General features: G+C 59.2%; 1 protein-coding gene across 3 annotated transcripts in view; it reads right to left on the bottom strand.

Annotated features, from left to right (window-relative positions):
• Positions 1-5,936: 5,936 nt before the first annotated feature.
• Positions 5,937-13,366, bottom strand: part of CXXC5 (CXXC finger protein 5) — a 90,704-nt gene continuing 83,274 nt past the window's right edge. For 2 of the 3 annotated variants that reach the window (XM_075900104.2, XM_075900105.2), the window contains exons 3-4: positions 8,052-8,132; positions 5,937-7,670 (exon numbers count right to left, since the gene is read on the bottom strand). In XM_075900104.2, coding sequence (XP_075756219.1) covers positions 8,055-8,132 — 78 coding nt within the window. In that variant the 3' untranslated portion in view covers positions 5,937-7,670; positions 8,052-8,054. The remainder of the gene's footprint in view (positions 7,671-8,051; positions 8,133-13,366) is intronic. The other variant, XM_075900109.2, reaches the window with a different exon arrangement.

Raw genomic sequence — 13,366 nt, 5'->3', positions numbered from 1 at the left:
GCCTTGGTCTGGCCCCATATGTATGGGGTGCAGGGGACCTTGGGCTGGCCCCATATGTATGGGGAGCAGGGAGCCTTGGTCTGGCCCCATATGTATGGGGAGCAGGGAGCCTTGGTCTGGCCCCATATATATGGGGAGCAGGGAGCCTTGGTCTGGCCCCATATATATGGGGAGCAGGGAGCCTTGGTCTGGCCCCATATATATGGGGAGCAGGGAGCCTTGGTCTGGCCCCATATATATGGGGAGCAGGGAGCCTTGGTCTGGCCCCATATATATGGGGAGCAGGGAGCCTTGGTCTGGCCCCATATATATGGGGAGCAGGGAGCCTTGGTCTGGCCCCATATATATGGGGAGCAGGGAGCCTTGGTCTGGCCCCATATATATGGGGAGCAGGGAGCCTTGGTCTGGCCCCATATATATGGGGAGCAGGAGGCCTTGGTCTGGCCCCATATGTATGGGGTGCAGGGGGCCTTGGTCTGGCCCCATATGTATGGGGAGCAGGAGGCCTTGGTCTGGCCCCATATGTATGGGGTGCAGGGGACCTTGGTCTGGCCCCATATGTATGGGGAGCAGGAGGCCTTGGTCTGGCCCCATATGTATGGGGTGCAGGGGGCCTTGGTCTGGCCCCATATGTATGAGGTGCAGGGGGCCTTGGGCTGGCCCCATATGTATGGGGCAGAGAGGGGGTTGGGCTGGCCCGATATGTATGGGGTGCAGAGGGCCTTGCGCTGGCCCGATATGTATGGGGTGCAGGGGGCCTTGGGCTGGCCCCATATGTATGGGGTGCTGGGGGCCTTGGGCTGGCCCCATATGTATGGGGTGCAGGGGGCCTTGGGCTGGCCCCATATGTATGGGGTGCAGGGGGCCTTGGGCTGACAGGCAGGAGCCGGGGAGGACTCCGGCTGCCCCACCAGGAGGGAGCGGAGGCTTGGGGCCAGCCCCCTGCTGGGTCCCATGGCCCCTTTGGGATAGGAGGTGCTTCCAGTCCGTGGTGCAGGCGGCCCGGCGGCTGCGTGTGACCCACGGGCTGGGGCAGAGCCAGGCCGGGTCACCCACCAGAGGCTGAGAGGCCGTGCAGGCCCCGCCCCGCCCCGGGGGTTCTGTCCCTGGCTCAGGGGCTGCCCTGCTGCGTCGGGCCCCTCGCCCCGGCTGCTCACAGGCCCTGGGACGCGCGCTCCCGCCGGGCAGAGGCGCTCGCCTCCGCGCTCCCTTCTGGAGAGGGCCAGCTGGAGCCAAGCCGCCGGGAGGCCGTGCCGAGAGCCCTGCTGACCGGCGCTCGTGCTGCAGCAGGGCCCGCGCGGCGGCGGAGCCAACACGGAGGAGAGAACATGCAGCTGGTGCTACCACCTGTGCGTGTCGGGCGGCAGCCAAGCAATGGCTTCCCCTGAGTCTCCCAGGCCGGGGGCGGAAGGGGGGGAAGAAGCTCGCGAAGCCGGGCCAGAAAGCGAGCGCCGTGTCCCTGGCGCCGGCCCGGAACGCATCAGGGAAGCGAATGAGCGTCCTAATTAATGCCAGTGGGCACGGCCCGCTCTCTCCGCCACGGCGGGGCTACCCCCTCCCCGTGCTGCTAGCGAGAGCTCCATCAAACACCTGCAAGGTAGCCAGGCCCATCCACTGCTGCCACACCATCTGCGGGCCGGGTCGGTGCCAGCTGCCGCGCAGGCGGTGGGGTAGGGAGAGCGGGAGAGGGCGCGAGGCCTGACACCCCTCGGCAGCACGGCCCGGCCCTGCGCTCCGGCAGCGTCTCCCTCGGAAGCGGCCCCTGAGGCGGCTTCCGAGGCTGAAGGCATTGGGAGCAGCCCCGGCCAGACGCAAACGTGGGGGGGTTCCTGTTCGCCGCGCGGGCTGCGTGTCAGCAACGTGCGCCCCTCTGCTGCTGGCTCGGCGCCCAGGCCTCGGCATCCCCATTCAGTCGCCGCCTCGGCAGCCTCTGCGTTGCGCTGGGCGCAGAACGTGGCCCCGGGACGGGACCGTCTCCATGGGCAGGTCGTGGCAGGACTGGCCAACGCGGGGCGGCTCGGTGTGTCTGCCCTGAGGTGGCTGATTCCCGGGGGGCTGAGGCGGGGCCCGGGGGCAGCATGGCTGGCTCTGCTTCCCTGCCCCTGACTCTACGCTTGCATCCAGACGCTCATTAGCTGCTCAGGGGAGCCGGGCTCTCACCAAGCGGCTCCTCCCAGCACTGGCCCGGGGGGGAGCAGGATGTTGAGGGCCGGTCAGTGGGGAACAATCCTGCTATTGAGCAAGCTGGGCCCGGGGGCTTTCCTCCATCCTGTTTGGGGCAATACGGCCCCTCTCCCCCCGCCCGCTCAGCTACTGAGGCTGTGGCTTTGCCCAGGGCGTGTTTCGGCAGCACGGCACAGTCTGCAGCCCCCAGCTGGGGGGCTGCCCTGAGGCTGGACAGTTGTCCTTCTCCCAGACAGGCATTTTGTCCCAGCTCCAAAAAGGAGTTGGGACCCACTGCAAGCAATGTGAGTTAGGCGCCTAAATACCGTGGAGCGTGTGGATTATGCAGCTCACAACTGCCCACCCCAACAGCCTCTACGGCCCAGCCCCTGTACCGGGGCCTTCAGCTTCCCTTTGCCACTGAGCCGGCGCTCCCCCGGCAGCCTTCTCCAGTGTACTGCCTGGACCAGCCGTTCTAGTTCACCTCCCCGTGCTGTGCCGGGGCAGTGTGGGCTAGTGGGCGAAGCCAGGGCTGGGCGCTCGCAGGCGTGGGGTGGGGCCCTGGCTCTAGGGCTGCCTTGCTGTGTGACCCGTACCTGCAAAAAGGGCCGAGACCCCTCGCTGCTCCCAGGGGTTGTCAGGCGCAGGCTAAAACCGAAGGCCAGGCCATCACTGCAGCGCGCGAGGGGGAAAAGCCCTTCCAGGAACACGCAGGCTGCTTGGCTCAGTCGTTCCGGAGGCTGTGCGGGGCCGCGCACCTTCCCAGCACGCGCTTCGGCCTTCCCTCCTGGTGTGCCTTGAAGGCAGCGGACACGCCAGTCTCAGCCCCAGGCGGCTCGCGTCCTGGGTGAGGACAGGCGGCCCTGCGTTGCCCTGCGTGTCAGCACGTCTTGGGCGGCCGCACACTCTGCAGGGCCCAGTCGCATCTGAGCCGCGAAGGCTGGATCCTGGTACCCAGCAGCGGCGGCAACCCCCCTCCATGGCTCAGTGCTATAAACCTGAGCACGGAGGAATTTGGGGGGAGCCCTCATGCCGCAATGGGCTGCGCCCATACAACCGTCAGCCAATCACCCCGCATTTTATTGTGAGACACAACCCTGCTAAGCAACGTTCCCGCCAATCTCTTCCAGCCACGGGTAGGTTTTTTTCCCATCCATGCGTGGAATAACATTTGTGTGCGCCCTGAGGCACGTGTGATGGGCACCACCCGGAGAAACAAAACACTCAGCTGGGGGCGCTCTGCTAATCAGCTGGGCGGCCTGCGAATCGCTCCTGAGCGGCCCCACAAGCGCCCCGCCTACTGCTGCTCAGCCTGCGTCCGAGGGCCGTTGAACCGGGCTGACTGCAGACGGGCAGTGCCAAGCGGGGCTGAGCGCCCACGGCCGCACGCTCCCATGTGCCAGAGCCCCACAGCGGCGTGTCTGCCCGGCGGGTTCCTTTGCCCGCCCCCATGTGCCATTGCGCCCTCGCAGGCCGTGGCCAGGTGAGCGCCAGCCGCCGAGCTGCGACCCCTGTGCCTGTGTCACGGCTCTCTGGCGTCTGGGCGTTTGCCAGGCTTTGTCTTCCCCAAGTCCCCACCAGCACGGCCACAGGGAAACTGGTGCCCTGGACGTGGTTGGCATCGTGCCGCGTTCCAAGGGGCCTGTTTACCCTTCCGCCAAGCCGCCCACTCCCCCTCCCATTAGGCCACGGTAACAGCTGCTGTGCACGGGGCCCTGTGCGCTCCACGGTGAGCGGGTGATGCCCAGGTGCTCTGGCTCGTTGGGACCTGCTGGCTGTATGAGGCGTCATTTCGTTCCCCTTGCTCGCCACGGGGCTGGAAGCCCCTTGGGGTAGGCCCGTGTCCAGCTGTGTTTGTACAGCGCCTGGCCCAGAGGAGTGGGGCTCCTGGCGTCCGATCCGGAACAGTCATAGCCCCCCCAGAGGCCACGCTGCTCGACCCAGCACAAGGGCCTGGCCTGCCCCGGCTAACACCTTGCCCTTCCGTAGCATCTCCCACCTGAGCACTGCGAGGCACTACGCTGGTCGTCATGACAACAGCCTCCCCGCCCTATGTGTGGTACGGTGGCACTAGGCCTGCTCTGTCCCCAGGCTGTGCGAGGCCTCGCCCCAGGGCTCCGTGGGAAAAGGCCCGACTAGCCCCCAAATCCTGAGCTCCCTCGGCCGCCGCAGCACTAACCTTCTCCCGAAAAGCACGCGGACACCCCAGCCCCTGGCTCCCTCACCCGCCCCCACAGCCAGCCAGTCGCAAGCACATCGCCCGTCCCTCTGTGCAGTATGGGTGGAGCCAGGTGGGCAAACAGGGGCTACCAGCCTCGGACAAACAGGGGCTACCATTCCTGCCCATCCTGGCTAATAAGTATTGATGAAATGATCCTCCATGAATGTATCCACTTCTTTTTTGAACCCTGTTACAGTCCTGGTAGTCACAAACATCCTGTGGCAAGGAGTTCCACAGGTTGATTGTGCATTGTATGAAGGAAAACCTCCTTTTGTTTGTCAAATCCACTAGGACTCTATAAACACTCGCAAGCTCAGGGCTCAGTTTTAGCTTGGACCACACCCTCATGCAAAGGAGCATTCGAGACCCTCATGCGGGCTTGCCAGATCTCGGTCTGGGGCATTGGGGCAAGCAGGCATTGCAGCCCACAAGAGATCAGGGCATTTTATGAATGCCATTCCCCCATGCACAGCGAAGATGTCACCTGCTGGCTTAGCCCCTGCTCCATGGAGGAGTCTGAAGAGGGCGTCAGGAAGACACAGAGCCTTGGTCCCACCCCTGACAACCATGCTGGCCAGCACAGCTGAGATGGCACACAGGAAGACGAGGGATATAATTTGCTGCGGCTATTAGTCAGTGACAAATTACAACAGGGAGCGCATCGGAGCTCAGAGCCGTAGCTTGGGCACGCTGACTCTGCGCTACTCATGGGGCGAGTCCGCGCCCCACTGTGTCCCTCCTCCCCACGATCTGGCAAGGGACCCCGGCTGCAAGCCGCACACGCTTCTTAACTGTCCCCCAAACAGACTCACCATGCACGAGCGCAAAGAACATTTGCTTTATTGAACATTCAGCTACCTAAACTTCCTCAATGCGTCCCTGTTCAAAGCCTCCAATTTGTACTTGCCTTGACACAAGCAGCTGGAATACGGTTCTCAGTGGCATGGTCACTGTATTGTTTTACAGATACCCACGGCTTGTCCTGCAGGGTGGAACTCCAGGCCGGTCTAGGTAATCAGGTTTTCCCGCGAAGGGAGACAGATTTGAACCAAATGACCCATAGGATTACATACAGGGAGACCGATCAAGTAGGGACACTCAGTCCTATAGTCCATGTTTCCTGCCATGGCACCTGGGGCTCGCCCCCTCCCCCCCCCCCCCCCGCATGTGTTGGGCACCACTGAAAAAAATGCGCACCTATGGGTGGCCTGGGTTGGGACCTGTCTCTGGAGAAAACAGCTGTGGAGGTCTGGAGCTTGCCACTGAAATGAGGAGCAGGAGAAATCTCCCTGCAGCTGTTTGTTAGGAAGGAAGAAGGAAAGAGATACTGCCCTGGCCAACCAGGGGCAGGTCCTGTTCCCAGTGGAATCCAAACCAGCCTTCTTGTTGAGCTCACGGGGCACTGGGTCAGGTCCCCAGCGCACTTGCCAAAGCTGGAGCGCTATGATCCGGGGCCTAAGAAACAGCGTCACAGTCCTGCTCCCTTGCGGGGGCGGTGGCTTTGGACCCAAGCAAGGTAAGCAGGGGGAAACAGCAACAATGAGAACGCTCGTGGGTTGGACACCATTTATTGAGTGCGACTCCTCTTTCCGAAACGCATCGGTCACTGATTACATCTGTCCATGAAGATGGGACTGTCAACCCCCTTTGTGTCGATCCATCTCTACTGCCATGGCGGGCAACGGTTGCCTAGGCAAACACGGATCGCTCCTGAAAATAACACCCATCATTTCCGATCGTGTTTGGCCTCAGTTGATACACGGGACTGCAGTGCTGATTCCATCGCCAGGCACACGTTGTCAATTCCCCAACAAACTTGCCACCAACCCTATGTCAGTTTCCAAGGATTCTGAGGTTTGGTTTTCCACATGCTGCCTGTAATGAAAATTCTAGCGCTCAAGCCTTGCACCGTTTGGTTTATAGACTCCTAAGGATTCTGTAACAAACCCAGATTTAACACAGTATGTATTTTGCAGAACATGTGCTAGTCAGCTAACCAGTTCAAAATGTAACATATGCAACCTTAGGGGGAAAATGTTTGATTGCTCCATTTGCACTGGCAAACATTTACAGTTCACTCATTTATTTATTTTGTAATCTGCTGATAAAAAAACAAAACTGAAACACAAACCAAAAAATACACCCCAAACCCTAACTGCCAAAAAAAAGGCAAACTTAGCAAAATGCCATGAAACCAGGAGTGACATCTTTAAAAGGGACATTTTTTTTTAAGGTTTTTTTTTTTCCACAACTGCGTGCAACAAAAATGGACAGAAAAAAAACCCGAGATGTAAATCCTGACACAAAACATGCATTCATTTTATTCACAAAACAGCCTGGATCGCTAAAACATTACAAACAGCATTTCAATGTACTGATGTAGAGAGAGCTGGAAAGACGGGGATTGGAACATAAGAGAAATATTAGTTTTCATAACTTGCTTCAGCACAGGTCCTGCAATATATTTTTTATTTTTCTTAGAACTTCAGTAAGTTTATAAAAAATGATTTGCAATTAGGATCTTGTTTTCCCTGTATGCAGTACTTCTTGTTCTATATTAATAAACTAACAAGGATTTTTTTTCCAAGACTGCCCATTTTGCAGCAATTTTTCTTTCACCTTTAATACCAAACTTTTTGCTGGTTAAACTTACATACGTGAATGGTTAGGAAAAGGGACACTACATCGTTTTAAACATATTCTCATTTATAAACATGAAGTTGAGGCATTCTAGAAACTATCCACTCTATTTTATGATGGGAAATAATCAAATAAAAAGTATAAATGAGGGTGTAATTAAACAACTGTGCTAAATTACAGTAGTGCTTATTAGTAACTAGATTTTAAAAGGTTACTGTAAATTTACATTCTCTACACAAGAACTGCATCTTCCACACATAAACAACATCAACACCAAAACACAGAAAGAAACTGATTGTCCATACTCTGTCTATTAAGTCTTGGTACTTTACAGATCCGGTTTTTTTATTATTATTAATTATTATTATTATTATTATTATTCGAAAAGCAGTTAAATGTTTTACTAGGACTTGGAGATGTTAAAACAAACGCAAAAAAAATATATATATAAAAACAGGAATGAAATCTGCGAGAAAATATTTTTGGTTCTAAAGAGACACGGGTGCATCCATTCATTTTCAGCCAAAAAATTCCTTGCCTGAGACAACACAAGCAAGCAGTGACATTGCACTTGGATGACAGAGCTTTGGAATTCTCATTCCTACTGAAACCATCTGAATGCAGCTCCTGTAGGAAGCATCACCTTCTGGAAAGAAAGAGAGAAGAAAACAGGGACAGGTTAAGAGTCAGGTACATGTGGGGCAAACGGCTGCTCTGCACACAGCCCTGCTGAACTCTTTCCTCGTGGGATCAGCCCCGTCACTCCTCCAGGATGAAAGCCCAGCCCATGGTGGAGGTACCAAATGAGGATGGGGTGGTAAAGTCTCGCCCTGTGGACAGGGTGTTGGGCGGGGAAGGATCCCCAAGAAGCACCATGTTTGTGCTAGGGACCTTGTCAAAGAGGTATTAGCTGGCAGTGACGCTAATACAATCAACTGGTAAGTTGATTAAAGGCAGCTAAGTAAAAGCAACAGATGACAACATGCAAGTTGTGTCTGGAGTGCACGGGGGCGTGGGCGGCACTCACATTTCAGTGTCTTTGGGGTTCTGTTACTATACAGCCCGACTTGTCCTTCTGGGGAGACTTACGCCTTTTAGCAGTTGCAGCCTTTGGTGGGGGGAAAAAAGAGAAACAAAAGTCCACACAAAAGAGGAAAATCTGCATGGGAGGGGGAGACAAAACATCTGCTTTGTCATGTGAGGAGGGAGGGGCTGGCTTAATGTAGGGGATCAACCCCGGCCCCACCCCTCTGGAACACAAGCCTGCGGAAACACAATGCACAATTCCTCCCGTTTCAGGCAAGCCACTTCTCCCTCAAAACTCCCATTGTCTGTCTGCTGATTAGGGCACAAAGGGAGCCAGCGCCTGCGTAGGGGCCCCCCGGTGCTGCTCTGTGCCAGGGTGCGGGGAGCGCGGCGTTCGCTAAGAAACTCACTCCCACCGCCTTGCAAAGCTGGCGGCGCAGAGGTGAAAGGACGCGGCGGCGCCCTGGGACGCAGCTCCGGCAGGAGCCGGCTGAGCTGCGGCAAAAGCCAGCCGGGGAGCTAGCTAAGGAGCTGGCAGGACCCCAGGTTGCAACAGGGCGAGACCTGTAAGAAATTCTCGGTTACTTTCACTGCTGCCTGCGACACACTGATGCCTGCTTTCACCGCTGCCTGCTCTGATGTAGCCTGCAGCCCCCGGGGCCATCTGGAATGGGGGCCCAGCGCCCCTGACAACCAGCGGGCCAAACCCCGAGCCAAACCTTTCACACCCAGCCGCCTAACGTCAAGTTCCTCAGTGCAAATGACGGGGGACAGCCCGATTCCCCGAGGTGCTGAGCAATCCTGTGCAAAGGGACGGGCGCTGCAGGTGCGCAGCAATCTGAAAAAGAAGCTGCTTCGACGCAGTCCTGCGTATGGCCGTAAGGAGGCGCATGCCTGGGTTGAAAAGGTGGCCCCAAGAGGCAGGATCCAGAACCGCCCGTTCACTGCAGGCAGAGGGTCTGCCGGAGTGTGCGCTGAGCAAGAAGCGAGGGCGTCCGGATTGGGTCCACCGGGAAAGGCTCCGCCCCTGAATTTGGGCTTGTTTGTACATTAGTGACCAGTGAACATGCTGGCCCAGAGGCCTTCTGTCTCGGGCAACGTTTGCCTCTACCCTGGGAAATGCAGCCAGCTCTGCCAGCCCTGCTCCGGACCAGTTCAGCCCCAGGGTCTGGAGCACATGCCCTGTCTGCGGTCAGCCTAAAGGCACTTTAAAAATGTATTTCGAGCATTTCAAAGGCCGGAAAAGAAACAGTTGGCCGAAGTCTGCTCCGTCACATGTGCACAGAGATTTTATAACAATCCACTGGGCTAGTCGCTGAAGCTAATACCCCGGCTCATGTTCTCCAAACCCTGCATCTCTGCTGCCTCTTTTAACCAGCGCCTTACAACACGAGATTCAGGTGACAGCTCCTAATTAGTGGTCTCGTTTCAAATGCACAGCATTTCGCCGGGCAGTCGCTCTCCACAGCTCTGCCCGGCTGCCCCCCCCCCATCTTCAGTGACAGAAAGGGAGGTTTGTTTTCAACCAGCGGCAGCATGGTTATTATTCGGCTTTCAGCGCGGGTGGCACCTCCGCCCTCCTTGCCCGCCGGGCGAAGCCCTAAGGTTCGGGCTGTGATATGGACACAAGAGCCGCCCGGCCCCAAGCTGAGACCCAACAAACTCGCAGTGCCTGAGAAATGCCTGGCCCGGTGCGGTGACATCGGTTTTTAATATGAAAGAAGGAAGCAGAGCCTGCCTGGGAAAGGGCTCTCGCCTCCCCCCACCCGGGCTCATCCTGGAAGGATTTCACCGCCCGGATCAGGGGGAGGGAAGGAGCTGGAGAGAATGCCTGCTCCTGAAAGGGCATCTGGAAAACCAGCTCTGCGATTGTTCCAGCCGTCCACTTACTGTTCCAGACACAATGGAACAAGCTGCCACTTCCCCTGCGTCTGATGTAGATTACAATGTCCGGCTTCCACTGAGTCAGCGGCAGAAAAGGCAGGCTGGCCTTCCCAGCGCAGCTGGCACGGCAAGGTAACTTCCCTTCACAAAGCCCCCTCGCCTCACGCTGGCTGCTGAGCTGGCCCCAAACCTCCCCTTCGTTTCAGGCCCTGCAAAGCCAGCCAAGGCTGGAGCACTTTGGGAAAGCAGCAAACTCGCAAGCCGGGGACAGAGCCGCAGGTGGCAGAGCCGAGCCAGGCAAAGGGGCCCTTCCCGGCCCCCCGCACGTCGAATCGTGGCTCGCACACCCCCATCTAAGTGAGACCTCCGGGCGTTTTGTGGCCAGGCGTAACAGGCTGGAGCAAAGCGCTCGGGGGCCTGTTACAGGCGGCGAGACGGCGGCACCGAGAAAGCTGGGACGTGCCCACGGTAAGCGACAGGCAAAGTGAGAACCATGTCTCCTGTCTGCCTTACCTGTGACCCACCTGGCCCTCATTAAACCTGAGCACTTACAAACCCTCAAGAGCTCGTTCACACCACAGCCCCTTGCATGGAGGGAGAGTCCAGGAAATGCAACTAGCCTCCAGTGTCCAGTGCCAGCGCTCAGGAATGAGGGCAGGAGTGGCTTTAACAGTCCAGCACGGCTGCACAGTCTCCTGAGAACCAGCCCCCCAGGACTTTCCAGGTGCTGGTGCCGACAGGGGCCTACGCCCACAGCACCTCAGCACCATGGGGAAAGCCAGTGCATCAGCTGGTGAGAGCTGGGGGCATTCAGGCCTGCAGGGTCAAAGTGAACTCCATACAGCAGCTGGTTTTGGGCAGCTAACAGACCGGTTAGCCCACACCTGTGTGCGTGAGCCTTCAGGGCTACGGCCGCACGGCAACGCTATGTCGGGAGACCGGAGTATCCGGAAATCGCTATCCCGCAGCTGCACAGCAAGCCTGTTATTTTGGGCTCGCTATTCTAACGGCCCTGGAAACCTCATTCCATGCATAAGGGACGTGGTGCTCGGAGTTTGCCTGCCCTCTTGCCACCTTGGGAAGGGGGCTCCCCGTTGGACGCTGGAGGAGGTCCTGCAGGCCGTCGTCCCCACCACGCCAGGCCCCTCTAACCAGAGCTGAAGGATTCGCCCTTCAGGGACTGGGGATATGGCCTAGGGCCTGGACAACTCACCAGGGGTTTTCAAGGCTGCCTGGACAGAGGAGACTGAGCAGCAGCTCGCCAGGGTTAGCCCTGCTGGGCCACTGCTGCTCTATCAACCTGCATCTCCGCAGGTCCGGGCGGTCGCAGCTCCCATTGGCCGGGAACGGCGAGCTGTGGCCAATGGGAGCTGTGTTCCCCGTACCTGAGAGGCGCAGGTAAATACAGAGGTGTGGGGGGCCTGCCAGAGGTTAACCCTGGCAGACCGGATCTGGCCCACCGCTGCCCTCGCCACAAGACACCCCACTTCGGGCCTGGGGGGCCTCTTCTCTCGCACCATCCCACGGAAACACGGAAATGGCTGCACGCGACAGGGCAGAACGGCCGCCTGCCAGAGCAGAGGGCTGCTGCAGAGGCCAGGCGAGGGCCTGATGCCAGCGGAAGCCTGGAAGCTCTGAGGGGCCCATCAAAGCCACAGCAGATCAGCGAGTTTGTCCCCTGCTGCGTGTCTGCTCACGCAGTGACTAGAGCATGTGAGGCTGGCCCTGCCCACAAGGACAGTCACACGACTGCCAGGCACGGCACGGGCTCCTCTGCTGGGCCCGGTAGCGAGTCTGACTTCCCTGTGGCCCCCACCGGCGCGAGCGTGGCGGGACAAACGGCCGGCTGTGCTCAGGCCTAGCCAGGTACCGTGCCTGACGCTGTTGGGTAGCCGGGTGGTAACTGGTTCAGCTGAGCCCCTCTGCAGGTGGGACCGGTCTGTGGCCAGACGGCACTCCCGCACGGGGGCTGCAGAGCACAGGACGAGGCTGCGCAGCACCGTGCCGGATCGGGCCCGCAGTGGGCTGCTCAGACGCCGATGAGCCAGGCCTCGCAGCGCCCGGCTGATTTTCTGCACCGCTCTATCACGGGGCTCGCACAATCAACGTCTCCCAACCGGGGCTGCAATTTGCAATCACCTCGCCGGAGGAGACAGAAGAGCAATTGGGCAATGGTGCTTTTGTGCTAGGGACGTCTCCGGTCGGCAAGGCTAGAGCAGGTGGGCTCCAGCCAGGGCTTCCTGAGGAAACGCCTTTTGTGTCAGGAGACGGGACGCTGGGCTAGAGAGCCCCTGGTCTGACCCAGTCTGGCCCTTCTCACCTGACCTTAGCGTGCTCAGGTGGCACAGTGTGCGCCAGGCCGGGGGGCATCTGCTTTCCCGCCCTTTCATCCGCCATTCAACGTGGCCTGGCCTCTGGCCGGCTGAGCCTGCCCCCCTCGGGCACGCTGAGGTGCGGGGGGAGACGGCGATGCTGAGAGGGGCTGCTTCATGCCCAGAGAGCCCGGATGTGGGGTTTTATGGCCCGGTTTGGCGATGGATGTGGACATACAGCTGTGCGCCTTCGCTGGGTGCTGGAGAGAGTCCTCCTAGAAAAGCTTCTCACGCCCCTCCCACCTCAAACCCTAGGTCTCCCTCCCACGCCACGGTGGCCAGGCAGAAGGGACCTGGCAGGCCTTTCCCTGGGTTTGACAGGACCAGCACAGTCCCCTCCTGCCCCCCGCCCCCTCTGAGTTAACGTCGTCTCACAAAACAGGGGACCAAGGTGGCTCTGAATCCCGGGCCATGAACTTCCCAGGGTCCCAAGGGCAGCTCGGGATGGGCCTGACCCCCGCGGGACTGACTGTCCCTGACACCCCACAGGGCAACGAGGAGCCGTCCCGGGGGCCACGGGTGGGGTGGAGGAAGGGAGATCAAGTGTCTCTCAGGGAGGATACACCTTTAAGCGGAGCTTCCCGCCAAGGCCGGGCGTTGCCCTGGTCCAGGGACTGCCTGCCTGGATCGGAGGTGGGCAATGCACAGCCGACGCTGACCCCCTGCCGGTGCACAGCCGGGCCTGTGCTCTATACCGCCAGCGAGGTGACCCCAGGGCCTTCCCCCTCCTCCAGCATTCAGCCTGCCCTGAGCAGCAGAGCGCTTGGAGCCAGTCAGTTGAAAATACTGAGCCAGGCACAAGGCTTGCCAATCCGCGAGCTGACTGGGCGCCAGTCGTGACGGCAGGCGTGATAGTCTGAAGGGCCGACCGGGCGCCAGGCGCACTGGACTGAAGGGCCGACCGGGCACCAGGCACGCTGGACTGAAGGGCGAACCGGGCGCCAGGCGCACTGGACTGAAGGGCCGACCGGGCGCCAGGCGCGCTGGACTGAAGGGCCGACCAGGCGCCAGGCGCGCTGGACTGAAGGGCCGACCGGGCGCCAGGCGCGCTAGACTAAAG

The sequence above is a fragment of the Pelodiscus sinensis genome, chromosome 16 (assembly GCF_052426305.1).
Source record: "Pelodiscus sinensis isolate ZL-2025 chromosome 16, ASM5242630v1, whole genome shotgun sequence".
Taxonomy (NCBI): Eukaryota; Metazoa; Chordata; order Testudines; family Trionychidae; genus Pelodiscus; species Pelodiscus sinensis.
This window is presented reverse-complemented; position numbering and strand designations above follow the sequence as displayed.